The 12,964-nt window shown below is 42.5% G+C and overlaps 1 protein-coding gene across 3 annotated transcripts in view; it reads left to right on the forward strand.

Moving 5' to 3' along the window:
• The first annotated feature begins 378 nt into the window (after positions 1 to 378).
• The window catches only part of LOC111564031 (RNA-binding Raly-like protein), a 78,109-nt gene continuing 65,523 nt past the window's right edge, over positions 379 to 12,964 (forward strand). For all 3 annotated transcript variants that reach the window (XR_008600243.1, XR_004846788.2, XM_055006686.1), the window contains exon 1: positions 379 to 536. Coding sequence is in view for 1 of the 3 variants with exons in the window: in XM_055006686.1 (XP_054862661.1) it covers positions 500 to 536 (37 nt within the window). In the remaining 2 variants the exon portion in view is untranslated. The remainder of the gene's footprint in view (positions 537 to 12,964) is intronic.

A 12,964-nucleotide genomic window follows, 5' to 3' on the forward strand; every position in this document is an offset into this window, starting at 1 on the left:
ACAGAAAGAAAACATGCAATTGCAATTTGAACAATTTGAGCAATCATGTTTTCATCCACTAGGTGGCATGACATCGCCATGAGACAAATTTCAACGGTCACCTGCCTGTTATTACTACTGAGAGGACAGCATCAGTGGAGAGGCATCTGGAACATCATTACAACAGTTCAGTAAATTGTTCCACTGATGACTGGGAGCACCGTGCCTTCTGTTTTGTTCTATTCCCTTCAACTCTTTCCACTTCTCTTGCTTTACACAACCTCCTTTCTCACTTGAATGCACACTCATCCTCCCTCCCCACTTTCCTGCAGAAAAATGAACTGGTCCCCCCCTCCTCTCCACTGCTCTCAGTGGATGGTACAGCCCACTGGCTTCTCAGCGGTCACCTCTCTACCTCTGCCTCTCTCTGCCTGTGTCTCTCTCTCAGTGAGCGAACATTCAGTCTCTCTCTTACTCTCTGAGTCGTCAGGTTGAATTTCTCTCTTCTTTTTCCCTTGTTATGACCCATTTGAGGAGCACCTTCCATAGAGACAGACGTGAGTACACACACACACACACACACACACACACACACACACACACACACACACACACATACACACACAGTAACTTTGTGTGTTTGACAGACTGAAGAAAACTGGTAATTCTTTACTGTGACTGTAATGATCCCACAAAACATGTGTAGGTATGTGTGTGTGCCACTTGAGGAGTTTCCCAAAGCAGCTTCGGCATTTGACAGATCGAGTGCTCTTGTCAGTTTAGTGCAGGGCTGACAACTGACAGAACTGCCCTTTATGCTGTGAGACAGCTAATATGAAGATAGTGCAGGAGAATATCGCCTCTCTCCAGGAAAATGTTGCCAGTTTATAATTCACTCATCACTGAGTGGGTTTATGTGGATGTGAGTATCCTGACTCTGAGGCTTACCCTGGTTTTGATCATGTGTTTCATACATAGCTCCTAAATTACTGAATGACAAACTTCTGCATCCTTGGGCTTGCATTTTAGATTTCTTCTAGTCATTTGGGATAAGGAGTAACCAATAAATATAATAATCTGATAATGTCTAATATCTGATTATTATATTGATTATATTTTATATTATTATTATTATTATTATTAGTATGACCAATACGCTCTTTTAAAAAAAAAAGATGTCCACCTATGTGGATGCCAGGTCTTCTAGAGGAAGGGCTTCCACCTTAGACTGCAGCCTCTCGTTCCACGGTGATGTAAAACACATGACTGTCGGCACTGACAACTGTGTTCCAGCAACTTCTAATTTATAAAAATGTATCCAAGTGACTTACCTGATTTGTTCAAGTCCATGATTTGCTTTTTCAGACCTTTGCTGAGCTCCTCAAACTTTCCCACTGTAGTATTTGTAGCTGATTCCATTGAGTGTATCAAATGGGCTGTATTTGAACTGATTGAGAGGAGTCAGCAGCTGCAGTCAAATGTAATCACTTACGAGAAGTTAGGATTCCATGCCACTAAGAAAATTTGATTAACACAATTTTCTGGATCACCAAAACGGATAATTCTGACTTTGATATGTTTCCAGGAAACCTATAATAAATCTATGAAGGATGCATTTGTCTCTTTGTCTTTTGAAAATTCAGAGTTGGAGGAGTCATTTCAAAACTTCAGTTTGCCATGATATACATGGTCTTCACAAGTGGCAATTTGTATGAGCAATGAACCAGGTATTATGTCTCTACACAGAGGGCTGGGTGTGGTTTTTAGGTTTGAAAATTGTACTGTCTAAAAAAGAAATTGTTTTGAATTTCACTTTTGACACCGAAATTTAGTTTCAGCAGCTGCACCAAAGCCTTTAATCAAGTCACTGTTGCTGGAAACATCCCTGACAGTTTAATACCCTTTTCTATAAGATATTCTGGCACTTCTCATTCATCCATTTGTTTTAACAAGAAATGTTTTGGGTTTTAACTTCCTTATTTCTGTCATATGATGGTGCTGCTCTGATGCCATGTTACTGATGACAGATATATTAGTATCCATCCATCCATTATCTATACACCGCTTAATCCTCATTAGGGTCGCGGGGGGGGGCTGGAGTCTATCCCAGCTGACTCAGGCGAAGGCAGGGGACACCCTAGACAGGTCACCAGTCTGTCGCAGGGCTACATACAGAGACAAACAATCACTCTCACATTCACACCTACGGGCAATTTAGAATGATCAATTAACCTCAGCATATTTTTGGACTGTGGGAGGAAGCCGGAGTACCCGGAGAGAACCCACGCATGCACAGGGAGAACATGCAAACTCCATGCAGAAAGATCCCGGGAAAGCCGGGACGCGAACCAGGGATCTTCTAGCTGCAAGACGAAAGTACTAACCACTACTCCACTATGCAGCCCTGATATATTAGTATTTTCCTGTAAATTGTTTGTTTCCTAACACAACTACACACCCTGTTAAAGTTGAAAGACTTACATACCCACATTTAATTTTTTGAATGAGGTATTTCATAAACAGCAAAGCAGGCAGCCATGTTTAGCAATTTCACAAATGTCAAATACACTCATCTCTTACTGCACACCTCATTGTCAAAAAGTGACATTAATCAAGTGATTTTGTCACGGATCGGGTGAGAGGCTCAAGCGCAAGGTGACAGAAACACAGCACACAGTAACTCCACATCCAATAATAAATCTACAAAATGTGTACAATATTTACAGGAAGTCAAATGTAGGTCAAGGGGAAGTGATGTGGCTGGGGAGGTTAACCAGGGTGACTACTCAGGGGAACAACTACTGGCTGGTGGATGAATTACATGGAAAACACAGTGGTTAGAAAACACCATAAGCAATCTGATCAGACAGACTTAGATTATGCATAGGTAGTAAAGTAGACTAACTAGGACTTGGTTATACCAAGCTGAGGGTCCGGGGAATAGCACGCCACTGAGCACGGCACAAGAAACCACAAAATCTTGGATCACAAGAGTTTCTGTTTCTATTTCTAATTTCTGTTTCTCATGGCAGGTACAGATGGTCATGCAGTATTAGCATTGCAGGCAGGAGTGATCACGGACTGAACAAAGAAAATATACTGACTGAAACAGCAAGTAACACAATAACTAGGAGCAGGGTTAACTAACTGTATGTTATTCAACGGTCCGGCATTATACAGTAATCTGAGTCAGGTTTTTATGATGCAGGAGTGTAGACGGAAAAGGTAGACCACTTCCTCCCGCAGGTGTGCTCACTCAGGTAATTATCCAATGGCTGCACCTGCACATTCCACACACACCCACACACTCACGCCCACATACAGAAAGGGAAAGGACGAAGAAGGAGAGGGAAGGGAAGGCTGCCAACTGAGCAGAGCTGGAGGTGGAGAATAAAATTAATCTGACTTGGAGTAAACTTGAATATAGTCATACAATATTAGGCAGCAACAAAACTGTGAAAGACTACAGCATGTTTTCAGTAGTAGAAGCAGGATACACCATGCAGTGACAACAATAAAACCACCTGCCTAATCTTGTGCATGTACCCCTCATGCCACTAAAACAGCTTAGACCCAGTGACTCATGAATATGGAACCTCTGGGAGTGTTGCAGCAAGTTGTCCTCATCCACTGTGACACCGGCAGTAGATCCTTTCGGGTCCGGTGTTTTTTGTCATGAATAATGTCCTGTTGTACCTCTGGCTGGACAAGTTGCAGATTTTCCTTGACCCGTTTTCAGTATGCTTGGAATATCATGCGGACCTACTTACTCTGATGTCATGCTTCTCTTCGCCTGACAAAATGCTGAAGACGGAGATATCCATGCTAATGCTAATCTGACGGAGTGCATCCCCGACAAGCCGAATATGCAGATATTCGTCATTAATTGGGCCCGAATATCCGGAGCCCAGAAATTGCTATTCGGACCAGCCCTACTAATTAGTAAATTTTAAAGTCCACATAAAGCATTTTCTTATCATGACCAGACTGCTGGCACACTTTCCAGCACTGATTGTATTTAGAAACAATAAAAGCGCCCAGAAAGTGCAAGACTGCTCAAGACTGCCCAGTTGTATGATTTCCAAAAAATTCATGGTCCGCAATGATCGATTTGTAGTAGGATCGCAATCATGGGATCATCAGCAGGCAGCTGACGTACTGTTCACTTGTAGTCATAGTTACAGTGATGCCGTGCTGCTATCTCACAATGATACAGAAATCTTTAACAAATCCGTGGATCCAGACTATAAGCCGCATCACTGCCAAAATCTAATAGCTTGGTCCTTGTGTCATTTTTGAACTTCCCTGAAAATTCAATTTCATCCAAAGTCGTTTGTCCGTTTTTGAGTAATGTTGCTAACAGACAAATAGACAAACCAACGCTGATCGTCACATAACTCTGCCGCTTTCCTTGGTGGAGTAACAACAGATTTAAACAGTTACATCCTAAAATAATTGTTTTGAATGTGGTGTGTGATTTGTAGCTGGCGCAGCTGACTCTGAAATCAGTTGCCCTCATTGGTGCCCTTTCAGTGGAAGAGTATGTAAAGTCCCTTATGTCAGAAAATATTTTTAAAAAAGGCTGTATAAATTCATCAGGGTCTAGACCTGAATATTTTTTTTAAATATTTGGGTCAGTGCAGCTGCAACATTGATTCTGACACAGACAGGGTGGGGCGGGGTCTGAAGCCAAAGTGCAGGCACACAGATCAGGCGAGACAGGTGAACCAAGGAGATTTATTTAACAACGCAATAAAACAAGGCAGAAGAGAAACTGGCTACGGGAGAAGTCGGGATGGGAAAACCAAACTCCATTCAAAAACCCGGGGATTCTATTTAAAACAACTCAGAACGTTAAACTAAGAGCAGGAGGGCAAGCTCAACAGCGCAAACGTAAAAGTTCAAAAATAAATTACCGAAACGGTCAAACTCACTTGAACTACAAAACGACGGGAGGGAGGCAGGCAGGATCGGGGAGTCGGCGTCTGGCAGAGACGTGCCAGAACGGCCAGAAGATGGCACACGGATGACTGACCGATGGGAAACTAAAGCAGAGAAGAAGCAGGATTAAATCGTGGCTAAAAACAAGCGATGGGAACAAAAAAAAAAAAAAAACAGTCCTACTCACTACTCGCGTAGCTGACGATACGAGCTTGCAGACTGGAGAGCAAAGCTGGGATTTAGGGGCACCTTGACGAGACGATTAATGGCTACCACAAGCATGTTTTGCAATGCACACCTTTATGAAGCAGGGTTTGAAGCATTATACCGCAACTCTCAGCTCCTGCTCAATGCTTAGCTGGGATCTGTACTTTGTCTTCAGTGCAGCAACAGCAGAGAAGCCAATTTCACAAAGATAAGATGTTGCAAAGGGAAGAAGAATGCCCTCAGCCCTCTGCCTTATGAGTGGATACACCTCTCTACACTCAGCCAGAATTCACTCAGTGTCTGTGATGTGAACCTCAGTCTTAATATGGAGTCAGATGTCATGTCAATGAACTGCTCCTCCTCTGCAGAGCTGAAACCAGTGGGAGTTGGCGCATTGAAAGGATCTCTCACCCAGTCATACTGGGAGCTGTTTTCAGGAAGTACTTTTTAAAGAAACTCATCAGTGATGAAATATGCTGCTAAAATATATGGATCACTGAGATGGCATCATACTCAGTAGTTTCGACAAATTCATGCAGGTTCTCGATAGTCGCCTGCCCACATCGCAAGCTTTCGAGTGAAAGATCTGATCTTGTCTGTGACTTGAGGGAGGTGTTTATCTTTCCCTTGAAGCTGTAGACTTAGTTCATTTAGCTTTTCAAATATGTCACACAAGTAGGCCAGTTTCACCAGGAAGTTTTCATCACAAAATTTTTCTTCGACTTCACTTGTGCTCCTGCTCCAAATTTTTTTTAATCTCCTCTCTGAGCTCAAAAACCCAGGACAAGACTTTCCCTCGTGTCAGCCACCTTGCTTCACTGTGAAACGGCACAGCTTTATGTTCAGCTCCCATCTCCTTACAGATAGCAGAGAAAACTCTTGTTCTTAGTGGTCTGGTCTTTATAAAACTGACTATACTTAGAATGTCAATCATAACCTCTCTTACTTCAGAGGAAATGTTCCTTGATGGCAGTGTGTCTCTGTGTATAACACAGTGTCTCCACTCAGCATTAGGTGAGGCCTTCTTGATGAGTGCCTGAAGCCCTTTTCTCATCCTTGCCATGGTCTGTGCACCATCACTGCAAACACCAATGCAGTTCTCCCACTTTAGCTCATTCTTGGTCATTTTGAACAGCTCTCCAGCTGTTTCTTGGTCTCTGACATACTTTTAAAAAAGTAGATCCTCACATAGGGAGTTTGTCATGTCAAAATGTACATAAGTAAAAAACAAGCAGCCTTTTTTGCTGTCACAGGCTTCATCGAATTGTAAGGCAGAACGTTTGTCGTTGAGTTTATCTACCAGCTGTTCTTGAAGATTGTTAGCGATGTCATTTATACGTCTGGCGACAATGTCATGGGACAGAGGGATAGTTTTTATTTTTGCGGCACTTGCATCATCCAGCATGACAGAGACCATATCAAATGCTGCAGGGAGTGTTGGCTCCTCTGTTATGGTGTGGGTTTTTTTGCACCAAGCAATTTGGTATCCCACCTTATATGATGCTAACAGTGCTCGCTGGTTTACCGAAGTAGCATTCACGAAGTTGCATGCTTGTTGGCAATATTCGGCACATTTTTGTTGAAAAAACTCAAGCGGCTTATCTGCGTGGTTGTACCCAGGGGAGTGCGCCCCACTATATTAGAAGCACTGGTCTAGGCTAAATGCTGGGTTATGCTTTCCGCACGAATGACACGTGTGAGAGAACGTGTATGACTTTATACTCCATGCGGCGTCTGCTCCCAAACTGCAGGGGGAAGTGTATCGCATACACACCTCTACCTGGTCTACTCTAGTACTAAACTAGAGCAGAAGAAGTCTGCCATTATTTACACCACTTACAACATGGCATTTTACCGATTAGTTGCATTTCAGCAGTTTTAATTTCACACCATGAATACTTCATAACCTGGTTGTCGTGGTGACCTCTGTGTGATGAATCGTATAAGTGCACGTATTTCTAGACTTCAGCTACGAGTAGGTCCTGGTCCTCTGCCATGTTTTTCCGTGTGGCTCTGTCCGCATAGTTAGAAAAATGTGGAGGTGCATGATGCGTAAATTTTCCGTGAGAGCGGCCGCTTGAGGGGGCGTGGCTGCTAAATTGGTGTAATTTGTCTGCACGGAGCTGCACGGACCTCACGGACGCAACAAGCATAAAACAAGCTTAAGGCATCCTGAGGCCACCACTGGTCATCCCTAATTACAGGCTACATTCCAATAGCCACACTGCTATTATTTACAGAATGCCAGAAAAAATTGTTAAGTAGGTCCCAATACATCCATCCATCCATTGTCTCTACACCACTTAATCCTCATAGGGTCGTGGGGGCGCTGGAGTCTTCATACAGACAAAAAAAATCACACTCAAACCTATGGAATCACCAATTAACCTCAGCATGTTTTTGAACTGTGGAAGGAATCCAGAGTACCTGGAGAAAACCCACGCGTGCACAGGGATTTACGATACAGCGTGCATTTCCGTGCTGTGTCATGCATATATAACATATATACGATACAGCGTGGATGTCTGTCCGTGTTCAGCGCTCTGCTCGGGCAGTTTTTTCTGTTGCATAGCGTGCTCACTTATGCTTTTGATGCCTTAGCGTGCTTTGACGATTAATCGATTGATCGATAGTTGCAGCCCTAAATACAATGTTGTTCTGAATTATCACCTTCGTCCTATAATGAAACATTTCTGTCCTGAGTGGAGTCTCTACAATGCAAGGAATCACTGAATGGTTCTAATCAGTATAAAAATTATGTAATTCATAGACTATGACCTTCACAATCACCAGATCTCAACCCAATTCAACACCAATGAGAGGTTTTATTCTGGTGGCACTTGTTAGTCCAACACCTCAGTAAGACATTAGAGTCCTTTAATTTGTCAGCTGTCTGTAAATGAGACAGTGTTGTCTGATTATGAACCATGTAAAATATGAAAACTTGAGGTTTTTGCTAATGCAGAAAAGAAACATGATTTTAAAAGTGAGCTGTCCTAGCTGTAGCATAAATAAAATTGAATTTCCAATTAAATCATTAAGTGGGCATGTAATTTACATACATCATTGTTTGTCAAATATATTATACATTTTAATTTTTAAGCATAGGTAAGTGTTTTGGGAGGATAATGATGCTTAAACTGCTTTACTACTTGATATCTGCACAACTTGTGCCATGAAAGGTGTGCAACACCAAATACTTGGAAAGCTTAAAATGTTTTGATGTCCAGATCAGGTTATCCTGAGGCTAAATAATTCTCCTTTTAAAAAAAAATCAGAATAGTAGCAACACTCTGCAATAAAAAGTACTAAATGACTAAGCTAAAGTTACACTAACAAAGGCAGTTTCTTTGTTTGGACAGGCAGTTTTCAACAGCACAGAATGAATTTTAATTCAGACACAATTCAGACAAGCTGCAGCTTCTCACTGATCTCTATCGCAGGCCTATCGGCAAATCTTTTCATTCCTTGTGATGAAAGATGATGTCTCATAAACAGGACTGCAGTACAGTATGGAGATTCTGAATATGTTCTAGTGATAAAACAGTCTAACTGCTACTCTGATCTGCTACTGATCCGACAGAAAATGTTGCTATGTGTTTGTGTTGAATTCCTGCAGCTAGAAGATCCCCGGTTCCCGTTCCTGTCTTCCTGGGATCTTTCTGCATGGAGTTTGCATGTTCTCTCTGTGCACATGTGGATTTTCACTGGATACTCCTGCTTCCTCCCACAGTCCAAAAACATGCTGAGGTTAATTGGTATCTCTAAATTGTTCATACAGTCTTGGCCGAAATTATTGACACCCCTGGAATTTTTCCAGAAAATACACCATTTCTCCCAGAAATTGTTGCAATTACAAATGTTTTTGGTACACACGTTTATTTCCTTGATGTGCATTGGAAAAACACAAGAAAGCAGAAGAAAAATGCCAAAATTGACCTAATTTTACACAAAACTCAAAAAGTGGGCCGGACAAAATTATTGGCACCCTTTTATAACTGTGGGTAAATTTTATTTCAAACATGTGATGCTCATTTAAACTGACCTGTGGAAAGTAACAGGTGCTGGAAATATAGAAATCACACCTGAAGCCAATAACGTTTAAAAGTTGACTCAACCTTTGTGTTGTGTACCTATGTGTCACACCAAAGCATGAAGAAGAGAAAGAAGAGCTAAGAAGTGTCTGAGGACTTAAGGAGCAAAACTCTGGAAAAATATGAACAATCTTAAGATTACAAGACTATCTCCAGAGATCTTGAAGTTCCTTTGTCCACTGTGCGTAATATAATCAAGAAGTTTATAACCCATGGAACTGTGACTAATTCTCTGTGGACGGGGATGGAAGAGAAAAATTGATGAAAGAATGCAATGCAGGATAGTTCGAATGGTAGATAAACATCTTCAGTCAACTTCCACACAAATTCAGGCTGTCCTGCAGACTCAAGGTGCAAAAGTGTCAGATCAGACCATACGTTGTCATGTGACTGAGAAGTGCTATGGCAGGAGATAGAGGAGAACCCCACTGCTGACAAAGAAACATAAAAAAGCCACACTAGAGTTTGCAAAAATGTACCAACGTAAGCCTCAGTCCTTCTTGGACAACATTTTGTGGACAGATGAGACTAAGGTAGAGCTTTTTGGAAAAGCACGTAATTCTACTATTTGCAGAAAACGAAATGAGGCCTACAAAGAAAAGAACACAGTACCTTCAGTCAAACATGGTGGAGGTTCAAAGGTGTTTTGGGATTGTTTTGCTGCCTGTAGCACTGGGTGCTTTGATGGTGTGCAAGGAATCCTGAAATCTGGAGACTATCAAAATATTTTGGTCTGCAATGTAGGGCCTAGTGCCAGAAAGCTGGGTCTGCGTCAGAGATCATGGGTGTTCCAGCAGGACAATGACCCGAAATATACCTCAAATAGCAACAAGAAATGGTTGGAGACAAAGTGCCGGAGAGTTCTGAAGTAGCCAGCAATGAGTCCGGATCTAAATCCCATTGAACACCTATGGAGAGATCTCAAAATTATTGTTACAAGAAGGCACCCTTCAAATCTGAGAGACCTGGAGCAGTTTGCAAAAGAAGAGTGATCCAAAATTCCATTGGAGAAGTGTAAGAAATTTGTTGATGGTCATAGGAAGCGATTGGTTTCAGTTATTTCTTCTAAAGGGTGTGCAACCAAATATTGAGTTGACGGTGCCAACAATTTTGTCCGGCCCATTTTTTGAGTTTTGTGTAAATTAATGTCAATTTTGGCTTTTATCTTCTGCTTTTTTGTGTTTTTCCAATGCACATCAAGGAAATAAACACGTGTATACCAAAAACATTAGTAATTGCAACAATCTCTGCGAGAAATGGTGTATTTTCTGGAAAAACTCCAGGGGTGCCAATCATTTCGACCAGGACTGTAGGTGTGAATGTGAGTGTGCTTGTTTGTCTCTCTATATAGCCCTGTGACCTGTCCAGGATGTCCCTTGCCTTCACCCTAAGTCAGCTGGGATAGACTATATTCCGACTCCTACAGTGAGGGTGTCCAGTGGCAGCAATAGACAACCCTGCTACCGACTGTCAGGTCTACAAATGGAAAGAGAGGGATATTGGGAGATGTTGGGAGATGACAGGCCAGCTGCTGCCTCGCTGAACATGGGCTGACGTGGGGGTCCTCAGAGCCGAGTACCGAGCACTGATGGATGACATGGAGACACGTAACCCTAATGAGGATTTAGTGGTGTATAGATAATGGCTGGATGGATGGATGGATGGACATTGTTGCTAGTGTTTGATTTTGACCATATGAGGACAATTTTCAAGCTATGACTGTTTTAAAGTCTCTCAGAACTTTTCTGTACATCAAAAGTAAGAAAAATCGGATGGAGGCAGACATATCATCATCATCACTATACAGCAAGCCGACATTTTCAAACAAACTGTCACAAACAAATGTAGCTGGACAGTCAGAAGTAATTGTTTTGGCCTCATTCAAACCCCAGCCACCAGCCTCTGCTCTACTGTGCTCTGGCGTTCCTGCCAAACTTTGAACAGCCTGTCCCTGTAAATCAATAACCATGAGGGTGTGAAATTGTCCTGTCATCACTCTCTCTTCGTCCCCTCCTCTCTCATTTTACCCTTCTTTCTCTCTCTTCTCTATAAACGTGATGTGTTGTCCAAACAATGCAAAGCACTATAAGCAAGCAAATAGCTGTAATCACTCAGCTGATGATGCACAATCACCCATTCAGCACGCTGTGCGCACTGTGGCGACCTGGCAACCCTATTGATCTCTGTGGGGGGGAACGATTGAAGCCACCCCGTCAGTTAACAGATGGTGAGTGACGGCACTCATAAACCTCGCACTAAAAGACTAATGTCAGACAAGCCGCATGTGGTGTGGCAGCAATAGACAACCCTGCTGCCGAATGTCAGGTCTACAAATGGGAAGAGAGGGATGTTGGGAGATGACAGGCCAGCTGCTGCCTCGCTGAACATGGGCTGACGTGGGGGTCCTCAGAGCCGAGTACAGAGCGCTGATGGAGGTCATGGAGAGACGGACTCCTCTCTGCTTTCAATTCAAGAATCGAAATGATGACTGACTGTAGAGATGGAGGGAACCTGGCCACTGAACACCAGAGAGGACAGTCAACATTTTTTGTAACTACAAGGAAGATACTTCACAAAAATGAAGTGTGTTTTCCTGATTTCACAAAATCAAGGCTTTTTGACCGGAAGAATTAAATCACGGGTACAAGGGGGCGAAATGAGCTTCCTCCACAGGATGGCTGGGCTCAGCCTTAGAGATAGGGTGAGAAGCTTGGACATCAGGAGGGAGCTTGGATTAGAGCTGCTGCTCCTTCGCGTCAGAAGGAATCAGTTGAAGTGGTTTGGACATCTGATTTGGATGCCTTCAGGGAGACTTCCTTTGGCGGTTTTCCGAGCACGTCCGCATGGGAGGCGACCCATGCGGATGTGGTAGTCCCAGAACCCGCTGGAGGAATTATATATCTCGTCTGGCCTGGGAATGCCTCAGGATCCTCCAGGAAAAGCTGATGTCACCAGGGGGAGGGATGTCTGGAATGACCTGCTTCGTCTGCCTTCTCCGCGACCCAACCTAAGATAAGCGGAAGAGAATGGATGAATGGATGGATGGCTTTGTGATTACAAGAAACATTTCTCACAAGGCTCTATGGCAGTGATGATCCGGTGGTCCACCACTCCGGGTTAGATTGAAATGTTTCAACAATTAGGCATTGGTTTGTCATGAAATTTTGAAAGGTCATTGAGGATCCATAACAATGGAACTCACTGATTTTGGTGAAACATTGTAGTGTCATATTTACATTCACATTTGTAGGACTGGTGAAAAGTCTCAAGAATGACTGCTTAGAATTTCATGACATTTGTTTCAGATGTTTGTGTTCCCTTCTGGGTGAGACGAGAATAGCTTTGATGATCCTCTGATTTTGCATCTAATGTCATTATCAGGTTAAAGTTTTAATTTCTTAAATAATTTTGGTTACATAAAATATCTGCAAAACTAAGGACATTCCCACAGGGGCCGGCTGATAAAAAGGAGCTGGGGAACTTGCTGTTATGCAGCCCATTTGGTACACCACTTACATTGAAGGACTTCCCAACATGATTGTCTTTCAATGAGTCTTTGATAAAAAAAAAAATCTCTTTATCTGTATTGTTTGTTTTAGGCTAAAATTTCAAATGATTGACTTGAATAAGTTTTTAGTTCAAGGTCTGTGGAAAGCCACAATTCTGAGTTGAATTCATAACTTTCAATAGTGCTTTTCTAGTTACTCTGTCAAGGAATACAGCAGAGTTATGTGACGATCGAC

The sequence above is a fragment of the Amphiprion ocellaris genome, chromosome 3 (genome assembly GCF_022539595.1).
Source record: "Amphiprion ocellaris isolate individual 3 ecotype Okinawa chromosome 3, ASM2253959v1, whole genome shotgun sequence".
In the NCBI taxonomy this organism is placed as follows: Eukaryota; Metazoa; Chordata; class Actinopteri; family Pomacentridae; genus Amphiprion; species Amphiprion ocellaris.